The sequence below is a fragment of the Limanda limanda genome, chromosome 2, assembly GCF_963576545.1.
Source record: "Limanda limanda chromosome 2, fLimLim1.1, whole genome shotgun sequence".
Taxonomy (NCBI): domain Eukaryota; kingdom Metazoa; phylum Chordata; class Actinopteri; order Pleuronectiformes; family Pleuronectidae; genus Limanda; species Limanda limanda.
This window is the reverse complement of record NC_083637.1, coordinates 25,889,844-25,903,927: the sequence shown is the minus strand read 5'-3', so window position 1 is coordinate 25,903,927 and position 14,084 is coordinate 25,889,844. Positions and strand designations below refer to the sequence as shown.

General features: G+C 41.1%; 1 protein-coding gene across 1 annotated transcript; it reads left to right on the top strand.

Moving 5' to 3' along the window:
* Positions 1-334: 334 nt before the first annotated feature.
* pi4k2b (phosphatidylinositol 4-kinase type 2 beta) lies at positions 335-13,418 on the top strand. Its single transcript, XM_061086050.1, has 11 exons — positions 335-820; positions 5,807-5,955; positions 6,521-6,601; positions 6,719-6,838; positions 7,050-7,181; positions 8,185-8,338; positions 8,694-8,749; positions 9,952-10,060; positions 11,041-11,174; positions 11,290-11,349; positions 12,066-13,418. Exons 1-11 carry the CDS (start codon positions 478-480, stop codon positions 12,237-12,239), a joined length of 1,512 nt encoding a protein of 503 aa, XP_060942033.1. The 5' UTR covers positions 335-477; the 3' UTR covers positions 12,240-13,418.
* Positions 13,419-14,084: the final 666 nt, after the last annotated feature.

The window sequence follows — 14,084 nt, the reverse complement described above, 5'->3', positions numbered from 1 at the left end:
TAAGCAGTACAAATATTGTCAGGTGAAATGGAGCTATGTAACAGACAGTGAGTGACGTCAAGAAAAAAGGTTCAGTATATTCAGGTGACTCTACATTTCCAACCTTCACACACTGGAAATCTAAAGGGGGGACATGAATTTACATAACAAGAATTTAGATATATCCTCATAAAACCCTCTCGCCTCGCGACAGTGTATCTGGAAGCTGATTTTGCCAGGCGAGAAATTGTTGACGTATTCAAACCTAGAAGTCCGGACTTCCGAGTGAGCCCTTGAACGCATCTTTGGCCAACCGGTGTCTTTAATGTTGCGCATGCGCAGTGGCCCAAGCAGGAAGTAGGATTATGTGGACATTTCTGTGTCTGGGAGCGAGAGCAGCTGTTTTCTAACAGTTCACCTGGACCGGGGCCGCTTCAAAATGGAGCTGTGAGGGGAACCAGGTGGGATTCACTGTGACTGTGTTCAACCAGAGGGACCATGATGTCCGAATGCGACCCGACGGAGACGGAGAGCTGCGGGCTGGACGCCGGGGAGGCAGCGGTGTCACTGCCGGAGTCCAACTTTCTCTCCTCGGACTCTCCCGGGGTTTTGTTTGACAGGAGCCGGGCGGGCCTGGGACTCGCGCTGAACCCCGGGGTCGCCGTTCGCATGTCGGACTCGTGTGAAAGCGTCCTGACCGAGCTGGAGACGGACGGCTCCGGGGAGGAGGCGCTGCTGCTGCCGTGCTTAGCGGGAGGCTCGTCGTCGCCGCGGGGGGAGAAGCGCAGCCGGCGGAACAGGCACAGCTCCTCGTCGGATAAAGACACCTTGGCCTCGCCAGGTAAGAGCTGCGGATCAACTGGGGAAATCTTATTATCTCAAGTCGTGGTGGATGAATACAGTGAGATCAGGAGCCCACATGTTGTGTTATAGCTAAGTGCAGAATGACACCGGATCAAGGGAGATGTAGAGATAACAACAGTTTGTGCAACGTGTTCAAAATGATGTCATGTTACCCATAGGTCACTCTATAATAAGGGTTCGATTTCATATCAACCAAAAAGTAAAGGAATCAGTGCGTTGTTACTAAATAATCTAGCTGTTCCCATAATATACCCCCATAATGATTTGATAATATTAAAATATTCTGTGGGATGCTTTCACCAAGGATTCATAATTTTTCAACATAAATCCACATTACATTGAGTTTAGAGTTATTCAACATCCTTATGTAAGACTTCTCTCTTATGGAACGTCCCAGTCAACACAAGATTTATGAAACAAAACAGTAGTTGACAGACAACGTTACACAGTTGACATGACACATTAAAAGAAAAGGAGAAACCTCGAGTAATTATTTTTTTAAATTTATTTTCAACTTAAGTGCATTGACACATAAAGGAATGGTTCAGCCGAAAATACAAATTCACTCATTATCTACTCACCACTATGTCGATGGAGGGGTGGGGGAAGTGAGTCCACAAAACACTGCTGGAGTCTCGGGTGTAAACAGTGTTGCAACCAAGTCAAGTACATTTTAATTTATAATGGATCCTGATGACTGTATTAAATGAAATAGAAATGTGCCCCAATATGATTTGATCATTGCTTGCGGTGAATATTACCCCAAATTATAGAATTACTCACAAAATCACATAATGGGGACTTGTCTTCCTTATGGGGACAAAAGCAAGTCCTCATAATGTTAACAATTACATTTTAAGGGGAACATGTTTTATGTTAAGGTATGGCTTAAAGTTAGATGGGTTAGGTCTACAGAGCTCTATGCAAACAGGAGACATTTGCCTTCAAAGTCACATGACCCATCAAAGGTATTTGTCTTGTGTTTGCATTGAGTTGAGCTCTGTTCCATGTCTGTGTGTTTTCCAGTCATCTGATGTGATCGCTGCGTGATATCACATGTGGATGATATGACCCGACCCTTAAACCCGGTGACCTTAACAGTACAAGTCCAGCCACGAGGAAAACTTGATAGTGCAACTAATTTTAAAGTGTCCTTGTTGTAAACGGCCCATTGATTATACTTATTTGTGCATACATTTCATTATTCAGTTTCCTGTTTTGTCCCCAGTATCTGTGCAGCATGGTTTAAGGTTTCTATGCCGATGTCTTCCCCTGTTTAGCTGAGGACTCTGTTACAAAAACAAGGCCAACATCCTCTGTTTTTTTACCAATGTGTTTGTGTTGCTTATCTCTTGTCACTCACATCATTCCCAGCCCTGGATTTATTCTGGACTACATAACAGAAAAGGTTGATCAAAGGGAAAACAAAGAAAAGGTGATCTAGTCACCATGGAAGCAACACTTCACTGCTTATTCATTTAACACCACTCCCCCTCATACCGCCCACCTTTTTTATTATCCTTTTTTTAGCATTTGTGTCCTTCTCTTTTCACTCCTATCAGTACGTGTCTCTCTCTGTGAAGATCTGTTGTTCTATCAGGGACACATATCGAGGCCACCAGGAAGACACTGATGAGACTGAGACTGAAATCACAGGTGTTAGTGTCCCATTTCCTGTGGGCCACTTTTGAATAATTGTGCTCGGATCTAGAATTACAACACAGTTTGCATTACAAAGTAAGACTCGCACACAATATGCTGAGCTACTGTGCTGCGTCAGTTTGTAGGACACAAGAAGTCCATTCCAATTTCCATTGCAAATAGTGGCATTTAGATTGTACCAAGAATATGTTGGAGAAAATGACGCGAACGTGATGTGAGGTTTTACAGGTCAGTGCTAAAATAACATGCATTCATGCAACTCCCACCTTCCTTTTAAATGTTCTACCTCTTTTGAAGCCTTCTTTCACCAGAGTCCATATTTGCTAGAAGCAGCAAGCATTATCTAATCTAATATAAGGTCACGCAATATACATTTGAATCCTGATTGATATGCATACATTCAAACACAGTGGCACATTTGATCACATAACTGTTTTAACATAGAACACAAGATTTTCAATGTGTTTTGTAATGCTCCCGTGTAATAAGGACATGTGCTTGTAATGACTTTAATTTAAAGTTGCGTTTTAAATGTGTCTCCACGTCTTTGCAGTAGCCGCTGTTGAGAGCACAGTGTTGTGACATGTGACACCCTCTGTGTGCTGCAGGTCAGCAGGTCCCCTGAGCTGTGAGGGAGCTGCACTCGGGCCAATTAACTGACCAAGGGCCCTGAGCGACACACATTAAATATGGATAAGGCCACCGCACAAATAAACAGGCAAACAATCTGCTGTGTTGCATTTGATTTGACTCTGACTTGCTGCTCAGTGAGAATAGTGAAAAGGCAGAAACAGAGCGGGTCATTTCTCTTCTCCTGCGGTTACACTACACAATGACATTATCATAGACTGCCATCAATTGTCCAAGCCCGTGCAGCCATACATCATTCATCAGGCACGGCCGCTGAATAAACACAATTAAATGATGGAGATAAAATATTGAAATATTTTGTCACCTGCCTTTAAATACAAACACACACACACACGTTTGTACATCTTCTAAGTGAGGACATTCATTGGCATAATGCATTCCCTAGCCCCTAACCTTAACCATCCAAACTAAATGCCTAACCCTCACTCAAACCTTATTCTAACTCTAACCCTAGAACCAAGTCTAAACCTTCAAAAAGCCCATTAAAGTGGGTCAGAAAGTGAGGAACTGCCAACACGCCTAACACATGCTTCAAATCATGGTCATAAATGTAGAGTTTCTATAGATGTAAACTATGTGTGCCAACTGGCTTCAGGTTTGAAACTTCGATGTTATGTTCGAAAACAGCATTTACAAACTGAAATGATCTCCGTCCACATGAATGTTTTTGGCTTGTGTCCAATACTTGTATAAAGTTTTATCATAGTCAAAAGCAGAATTTAACAGCATAATAGCTGTTAGCAAAGACAGCAGGTTCAGCAACCCTTGTAGTTGATTTTCCATGTTGTGTTTTATACTGGTTGCAGAGGCTAATGCCGGTTTTCTTCCTGAAAAGAGGGTCATGTGATAGAGGCCTTATGGATCAGAAAAGACCCAAGCATTTCAGTTTCTGCCCGTCCAGATTAAAACACAGCCCCAGAACTTTCAAACTTTAATGGGACAAACAGCATTTCCAAACATTTTAACAAATTTTAACGACTACTCGTTGGAGTCATATGGACGCCAGGTGAATCCTTAATAGAGTTGAATCAAATAAGATATGTATGAATCCTCAGTCTGCTCTCAGTATGATCCAACTGGTGGGACTTGCAGAGTTGAGTTGCTGTACTTTTAGTGACCTCTTTATGGTTTAAAAATGTATTGTATAATTCAGGCTCTGCTGGTAACAAATGGAGAGTACAGCTTGCACACACCTTGTGGCTTTTAGAGAAAGATGTTAGGGCTAATGTTTTAAGGCTTTTAGTTTTTGGATGGTTGGAAACAAAACCAATGTTGAAGCTGCAACCTGACCAGTGTGGGATCCACAGACTGCAGCTGGAAAAACAGCAGAGAGACCCCCAGTGAAGTAAAAGGTTCAGTAGGAAATGATCTTGGTAACACCTATGTGAAGAGCCTGGTGGTCTGCACAACAGAACCCTGACAAGTATCTAGTACTTTGGTGGAAAGAAAAGATCCCTGCTATATCTATATTTGTATATATATAGATATTTGCATCTCCATCCTTCTCTTTTCTCCTTCCTCTTTGTACTTTGTGTCTCTCTCCCTCCTCTTCAAATGAATTTGGCTCAAAGCTATCTCTTTTTTTTCTCCTTATCTCTCTGTGACAAGTGGCACATTAACTGTCCCCCAGTCCTTTTGTCCATTCTTTCATCTCCTCTTCCTCTCCCGACCCCCACCCTCTCCTCCTCCCAGTGTCTGTCTTTTCATCTCCCCCTGCATCCCACTGTGACTTCAGTGTGACTGATACAGAGCATATGGGGCTTCTCAGTCAGCCGACTGCTCTGTACTCAGTGAGGAGGAGAAGGTAGAATGTGACAAGTCATGCGGCCGTGCCTCCATCACAGGAATAATTAGCGACACATACTCATCAGAGAGCAGTCACGTCCAGAGAATTGTTAGTAGATCTGATAGGAGTAGAAAATGCCCTTTTTCTGACTAGTGGCAGCGTCATTCATTTAAAGGTGTTTCCTCCCAGCAAAGGGATCTTTGGTTTAAGTCCACTGACCAGATGGGGCCTCTCCTCTTTGTGTTGAGTTTGAATGTTCTCTGTGTGGGTTTCACTCACAGTCCAGAGACATGTAGCTTTGGTGAATTGGAGTTTCAAAATTCCCTGTAAATGGGTTTGTGTGACAGACAAGCCACCTGCTCCACCCCAGCTCTAACCCACTATATGCTGGGAACAGGACCAGCCTCCCATGACCATGGAACTTGTATAAAAAAATTCTACGATATTTGATTTTGAGCCTTGTTCAGTTTACACAAATTAGAGGACATCCATGTTTTCTGTTTTGTCACTCCGATGAGATAGTGGTGATGGGATGATCTCTGCTCTGGGGTGTATCCGCATGTTTCTTTTCTCTGATATGTTTCTGCTCTTCTATTACGATTCAAAATCATTACCAATTATGTTTCAGTGTGCAGTATGTAGATGAGGAATATTAGCAATTCGTTTTTTATGACTCTTCCCATTATAATTTAGCAGTGAAGCTGATGATTCAAGAATTTCTCTGGTCTTTCTTTTTTATCGTTCTTAGAGGCTCTCAATATGTCTTCTTTTTGTAACTGAGCCTTGTTGCAGCATCCAGCCATTTGAACTGTGGCACAGCCTGATTGATCTTAATTGACTTTACTAATAGTATTCCCATTTCAGGTACCAGCGGGGACTTCAACCATTTCCCAGAAGATCCAGAGTTTGCAGATATTGTCCAAAGGGCAGAACAAGCGATCGATAATGGCGTCTCCCCAGAGAGAATTTCACAGGGATCCAGTGGGAGCTACTTTGTCAAAGACCCAAAAGGGGTGAGTTTGTGATAGAGGAACGGTAATGATAAATACCAAGGAGGCTGAGGGAAAGAGAGGTTTACTGCACCTCAAATCCAGCTCATCAATCAAGTTCAGGTTACCTTGCTGTTGCTCAAGTGTGCTAGCTTTATGACACTTGGTTTACTCTGGCTCTGCATCTTGAGTAGAATCTAACAGCTGAAAGAAGTGTAGAGGAAATGACAAGCTTAGAAGCACACACACAGGAAGAAGAAATAACCGCAGAGACGGGCTGAATAATACAGCCATGGATGCTCACATCGATAACAGATAGGAAGCATGAATGATTAGCATCACAAGTGTAATATAAACTACAGGGAAAGGATATTGATTTGTAACTTGTTAGCAGCATCTCTGTCACTTTACATTTTCTGTTAATAGTTTACAATTTTCTATCTGTGGCTCTTTCATCATGTTCTTTCAATGTTCATCAAAGAATATCTGCTTTTTCTATAGAGTAAACATATGTTTGTTTGCTGTATTTTCCCATCTGATGTTCGACAAATGGCCTTGAATATTGTTTTCCTTCATTTTTCTGCTACAGAAAATTATTGGTGTTTTCAAACCAAAGTCAGAGGAACCTTACGGTCACCTGAACCCCAAATGGACCAAATATTTTCACAAGGTGAATTGACTGCCACATTTAATTTGACTGTAAACAATTTTAACTCAGGAACCGATGAACCAGGTTTTTAAAATAATCTTCTTCTTCTGTTCTTTGTCTTTTCCCCGGTGTCCTTAGCTGTGCTGTCCGTGTTGTTTTGGCCGAGGCTGCTTGTTACCTAACCAGGGTTACCTCTCAGAAGCTGCCGCCTCACTCGTTGATACCAAGCTCGGCCTAGGAGTGGTGCCAAAAACCAAGGTGGGGCTCAGAGAGCACGCACGATATGTAATTGCAACTAAGTGTTTTTTTAGTTTTATTCACTGTACGCTCAGACTCACTCAACGTAAAACAGGTGGTAGAGTATTCAAATATAGTCAAATTCAATGAACAGCTGAATGAAAATGAATGTGTGGTCTGGTGTGAAATGATCCAGCAGTAGATAATCCAAAGCATCTTCTTTATATTTCAGGTGGTATACCTAGCTAGCGAGACATTCCATTACAGCGCCATCGACAGGGCGAAGTCCAGGGGGAAGAAGTACGCCTTGGAGATGGTCCCTAAGGTGGGGAAACGCTTCCACAGAGTGGGACTGCCACCCAAGGTAAGAGAGAGCGTTTCCTTTCGGGTCTTAAAGTTCATTGGCTTACGTTTGTCTGTTTCTATATAAGTTGCGTTATATGTGATACATATTCAGACCCAGACTGAGCCTTCTGTCTGTACTCTGAGTTCATTTAGTCTGACTTTATCCTTATGGATACAAACCGATGAAACTGAGCAGTACCACTGGAAGTCATGTGTGGCAGTATAGCTTCTTTTACAAGCGAGATGAACATAGGACCCGAGAAAGTCATTTTTAAAATGGCGTAAAATGATCACAACCTTGTCCAGCGTCGCCATGTTTGTTGTTGTTCCAAAAACGATGGACTCTGCACTGCCCTCTAGTGGATGTTTGAAACTGATGTGCAGGCAGCATATATGAGCCTTAATGTCACCTTCTTTTAGGTGTTTAGGAAAAACACAGGCGGGAAACTCCTCTGTATTTTGACTGTATACTGTCTCAACATTATGACGTGTAGGAGTGTAGGAGTTTCAGTGAGCGGAGGGCTGAGAAAAGCTGCTGACGCTGCCCTGGTGGAGGACATCAAAATTGATGTGCCACACCGTCTGTTGTGTTCCATAAAAAAACTATTAAAATGTTGTAATAAAATAAACAAGTCAGAGGAAGCATAGCTGTCACCCTAAATTATGTGTATATTTTCCATCAGTGAATGGATATTCTTATCTCTCATATAACATACGGTACTCGCCTCTAGTACAAATTGTAGTTTCTAATCTCCAGTTTCTCAGCTGAGGCAGTCCTCTGTATTATGCAGCTCTTTGTGTAAGGTAGACGTAGTTAAAGTTAACTATGAGGAAGTTGCCTTCGTGTTTTAAACTGTCACACAGTGCTGACATTTTTCTTTGTTTACAGTATGTCACCATTTCACAGGGGATATAATTGCACCACACCCCAGTATCGACATGTAAACAAACAACCTCCAGAACACTGCAGCACAATGGTGGTTTATGCATATCTGATGCTTCCGGTGTTTGTGTGTTTCCAGGTGGGCTCCTTTCAGCTGTTTGTGGAGGGTTACCGTGGAGCAGACCACTGGGTGCGGCGCTTTGATGCAGAGCCGCTGCCGGAGAACATCAGGAAGCAGCTGCAGTCACAGTTTGAGCGGCTGGTGGTGTTGGACTACGTCATCAGGAACACAGGTGAGGGGAGTGTCACATGAACACAGAGTTTACTGAACATGATGTATGACAGGTCATCCCACAAACTTAGTTCCTGTACAGTGTTGACTATTGTACTTATGTTGAGAAAGTCATTCGCCATCTTTTACTTACATTAATCTAGTCTTATTATGCACTAAAGCCATTTACTGTCACAGTTTAGTTTACTGGTTGAAATGTGTATTAACAAATAAAGTCAGTGTGTTTTATGTTGTATTTGCAGTTGTCAATATGACCAATAATTGTGAACATGCTTTCTCTCCCCAGCTTTACATGACAGTGTGAAAACTGACTCAGCGTGTTCTCTTTCTTTCAATTTCTTCTTTGTCTTTATTAGATCGAGGTGAAGAAAACTGGTTGATCAAGTATGAGCAGTCTGGAGAAGGACAAAAGGTGACGTTAAAGCCGCACACACTTGAGCTGCTTGAATGTTGGTACATCTTCATTATGGGACACAGCACAGTGGTTTTGGGTCTGAAAGGGGAATGATACATTCCCTGATACATACAGTAGCTGGAAAATTACAGGTCTGGAACAAACCAGTGCCTCAGTGATTAGAACAACCAGACCACTATCTGACTACCTGTCATCAGTCATGATTTGACACGTGTTGATAAATGATCAAAGGTTGTCATCTGCCTGCCCAATTGATCACCCTTTTGTACCAGGATCAATAACTGGTTTTGTAACATCAATCACTTTTTTTTAAATTAATTTCCAATAAGAACCTACAAAACACATTGACACATACCACACAAGTTGCAGGCGAACTTCACTACATACACATACATACAAAAAAATAAAACATACATACCTACGTAAAGTAATAACAATAATAAATAAAAAAAATAAAAATGTCACACTCGATATCCCTACAGATAGATATAATCTACCGTTGCCTGAGAAAGTCCATTAAGGGTGCCCACACCTCTTCAAATTCCTGTGCTTTACCCCTGTTTACATAGGTTAGCTTTTCTAATGTAACCTACATTGCCATCTCTCTAATCCAAGATTGTGTAGACGATACTTCAGTCTCTCTCCAAGATAAAGCAACCATCCTCCTGGCCTGCAGGAGGCCAAAGTTGATCAGAGTCTTACACTTAGAGTTGACAGAAAAGTAATCTGGGTATATCCCTAAAATACAAAGTTTTGCTACGCAGGGTATCTGAATACCTGTGATTTTACCTAGAGTTTGAACAACCATTTTCCATAAAGCTACCAGTTTAGGACATTCCCATACACAATGGATCAAAGTACCTTTCTCAGTCAAACATTTCACACAAGTATCTGGAGTGCCAGGGGACCATTTATTAAGTTTCTCAGGGGTTATGTATGTCCTCATTAACCACTTGTGTTGTAGAAGTTTCATGCGAGTATTAATAGTTTGTGTTTGAGCTTTTATACCAGCTGTTGCCCACTCAGCTTCTTCAATGTCTTCCTTAATATCTAAACTCCATGCCCTCCTTTTGTCATGACAAGATTCCTCTTCATGTGAGACAAGTACTGTATATAATATAGAGATTTGGCCTTTCTCTCCGTCATTTAACGGTGATGTCTTCTCTGATCTTCATCCTCCTCCCATCTCTCTCCTGTAGGATGCAGAGTTGCCAGAGACGGAGAGCTGTCCAGATTCTTGCATCAAGATCGCAGCGATTGACAACGGCCTGGCCTTCCCCTTCAAGCACCCAGACCAATGGCGAGCCTGTATGTTGATCTCTTCTCTCCCTCACTGTCTACGTGAAAAGAATATCCTTACTAATCATGGTGGAAAAAGCATTTATTGATTTTCATCCTGGCTTCATTATTTTGTAAATTTATGCTAAAGTATTTTGATAGAAATGGCAAACGCACATCAAGTCGACTGAGATCAATATAATGAAATAATTTCTTCCAATTATGATGATATGGGTATGAATAGATATATTTTTCTAATGAAAAAACAAAACCTTTGTACAGTCAATGAATGATCTCACTTACTGCATATCATATTGACTTTACCGACACAATTGTTAACATGTAGTAAAGATCAGAGTGAAATTTATAGTGATGTCGTGCCTCATACAGATATTTCCCTGTTGTGAAAGCGTCTGACTCGGACCTGCTGTGTTCTTCATATGTGAAAGGCCAAAGAGTTGGGCAGTCTCTGGATTGCACGTCTGAAAACAGCTAAATTTGTTTATATATATATATATATATATATATATATATATATATATTTGAATGCTGGAAGCTCCTTTACATTATAAAAAAAATTTTTGGAGTATCTGACATGACAGCAAAAAATATTTCTGATGGTGAAGTTCCCAACAGTCATGCTAACAGACTTTGGACAAAACCGTTCTCGCTTTTCTACATGAAACAGGTGTTGTGATGTATTTCTGGACCTTTTGCTTTTTACTGCAACTAAATTTCTTAATTTCACCTCGTTCCACCACAGCCTCTCTGCATGCAGGTGTATGTTCGTGGAGCACACACTGCAGAGGGCAAACAGGGCTTCAAATTAAAATATGACAAATTACACTCATCAAACACAGGAAATTAGAAATAAAGATTGGTCATATAGAAACCTGTCTCACATAAAGGCCTGTTACCTTGTAGATCCCATTAGGACTTTAATGAGTAGCAGGTTATTTGTAGGGCAGTCAGCGCTCATGGAAATCTCTGACGTTGTCTCCCTCCATCAGACCCGTTCCAGTGGGCGCTCCTCCCCCAGGCAAGAGTTGCCTTCTCTCAGGAGACCAGAGACCTGGTGCTGTCCCGCCTCTCTGATATGAACTTTGTCCAGGACCTCTGTGAGGACCTCTATGAGATGTTCATGGTACAGGCCACTTTTTCTTCAAACTCTTTGTCCATTAATACAGATTTAAAAAGTTTAGATCATTTTAACAGTAATGGAAACACCTCAAACTCAATATTTTGTAATTTGTCTTCAGACGGATAAAGGCTTTGACAAACCCATGTTTGAGAGACAGATGTCTGTGATGAGGGGACAGGTGAGTTGTCTTGTTTTTAAATGGATAATTTTTTTCTGTTCCTGTCAGTTTTTCCCCTTTGTCCTTTCCTTTCTCCTCTTTGCTCTTCTTCCCTACCTCTACCTCCTTTCTCTCAACCTTGCTGTAAGGCCTACTTTCTGTTCTACTTCTCTCCTTTGCTCCAGCTTTCACCTCACCTCTCTGCTCCTTGCTATAATATATGAATGTCAAATTAGCTCAATACACATGACACGCACAACAGGCAACTACTTTCATTACACAAGTCTCCTTTTCATTTAGTTTTTTTTAACTTTACTGTGTCCATTGTTCACCACCTTTAGGTTAAGAGATGTTTACTTGTACCACCAGTAAAGCTGAAGTGATTAATCAGACAATCAACTAGCAAATATGTTGACAATCAATGCATAACAAATTAGAATAATAAAAAGAATATTTGCTGGTTTTGTTTGAAAAAACTAAAACAAATCATAATTTGGCAGTGAAAATAAGCATCCGATTATTTAATAGAAAAGTCTTTAAGTCCTTCTATGAGACAAAGACAATATTTTTATTTAATTTTGTAATTTTCTTGTTTGGAAATAACACAAAGCTGAAAGATGAGATTTCTTTTGAAAGAGATTGTCTCAGATTTTATTATGTTGCTTAACCTCACCAGTACACCAGGTCTTGTTATTCACAGTTTCACTGGTTTAAACATGAATCCTGTTTGCTCCCAGGTGTTGAACCTGACTCAGGCACTGAAGGACGGGAAGAGTCCCAGCCAGCTGGTGAAGATGCCGCCCGTGGTGGTGGAGCGCAGACATTCAAGTGGCCAGGGGCGTGTGGTATCACTGGGCAGCGCCTTCACGCAAACCTTCCACTGCAAGCGGCCATTTTTCTCCTCTTGGTAGTCTGAAAGGGATGAGGAGGTGTGGATAACAATGTTTTTGTGACAAAGGATGAACTGAGGGAGAAGATGACGACATCACACTGGAAAGGAATGACAGTGATGTATAATGAGAGGATGATAGAATGAGATGAAGAAGTGTTTTGTGAAGAAATTGGGCTTGGGCCCATTTTCCATCCTGTGAAGAGAGCACAGAAAATCATTGGAGCTGGAGTGATTGGCATCCCAGTGTCTCTGAGAGACCTTGGGGCTCTTTGTGGTTACCATGGTAATCTGATTGGATAATTGGCTTTTCCACAGAGGCGGGCTTTGTTTATTGTTAAATTGCAGAGAAAAAAGGATTTCTTTAACCAACCCAAAGTACTGAAGACTCTTGCAAGAGCTCTCAGTGGGTCTAATGGCCAAAGAACAAGCACTTACAAACCACTAACTAACACATCAGTGGTCCACTAGTGTTTGGGAATTTAAAGGGTCCTCTCCACACAGTTATTTTTCTTTACGATAATGTTGTTCTTTGTCCAGGATACAAAGTCCAAATTTGCTTTTGCCTTGTAGGATTATGTATTGATCCATAGAAGTACAATTACACTGCTCAAAGTGTTTGACTAAGTTCCGTACAGCCGGTTGAACCCGCCCTTTACTCAGTGTTTGTTTATCAAAAACCACATCCGTTAAACACACACAAACCCAGTGTCTTCAACTCTCACTTCTGCCAAACTCTGTTTCAATGGAAGGAACGCTGAAAAGCCTCAATAAGAGAACACTTTCAAAACTTGAAAATCAAATGTGGAGGAGGAGGAATGAACACGTTGCTTGAATGTAATCTTTTTACGGTTTCTACACAGATTCTTGCTCCTGAACATTTCAACACGAATGAATGCTGTCAAAATAATGGATTTGTCTGGTAATGATGAATGTATTTGTTGTTTGAGATGTATTTAATTGCTGACAAGCAGCTTTTTCTTGAACCTTGGGGGGGGGGGTGGGCAGCACCCAGCCGCCCCACTTTATTACACACGATATGAAGAGGGAAAAAAATCAAAACAGTGGACAATATTTCACACTTGCTTGATGCCGTTGTGTTTTCTTATGTATGCATCTTGACATTTTTATTCCAACTCTATGATTGTATGAGAACAGCTGTATATTTAAGAGATGAAAAATAAAGTTTTGGAAATTTGAATCTTTGTTTTGGTCAATTGTTAGTTTCACAGAAATCACTATGGATGGTTTGAGGGATAATGACTCGGGGAATGATATTTTTACTTAAGTGCTAAGGGGATTTATTGTCATCAAACATTGTTGTCAAAGGTGTGTTCAGGGTGTGACGAGAATCCAAACGCCTGTAACACACAATAAACCTGTACTTATGATTCAATTAATGACAGTGGTAGTCATGCCTCAAGCCAAAGTGAGCTAATAATAACTTGAATTAAAATGTAGATTAACCCGTTTCTACCCTTTGTACTGTACAGGAATTTAGACATGAAACTGACCTGTGGAAAATGCGATCCTGTTGGATTTAAACTCCAACTTGATCAAGATTGTAAAATATTATACATACCCGAGTAGGTTTTCTGATTTCCGTGCCCTCTGAAGGAAGGGGGCTGTGGAGAAGAAAGACGTGTGTGTGTGTTTTGAATGCCTTAAGATGTTTAGATGTTCGTTTTGTGTGTTCCTTTAAAACAATAAAATAAACATACCAGTTGGTTAAGAAGGTGCAGCTATACCCCGTATTTCCAGCAGGAGGCGTCTTAACACTTTTCCTATCGATGTCCTCATGATGAGTACGTTTAAATGCGACGTCATTACTGAGTTAGCCTGTGTTACATTTAACAAAGGGAAAAGG

Excerpts from the sequence above, each read along its gene's own strand:
- pi4k2b (XM_061086050.1), top strand. The coding sequence starts at position 478 with ATGATGTCCGAATGCGACCCGACGGAGACGGAGAGCTGCGGGCTGGAC. Across the intron at positions 6,602-6,718 it reads GGACCAAATATTTTCACAAG|CTGTGCTGTCCGTGTTGTTT; the intron begins GTGAATTGACTG and ends CGGTGTCCTTAG. Across the intron at positions 7,182-8,184 it reads GAGTGGGACTGCCACCCAAG|GTGGGCTCCTTTCAGCTGTT; the intron begins GTAAGAGAGAGC and ends GTGTGTTTCCAG.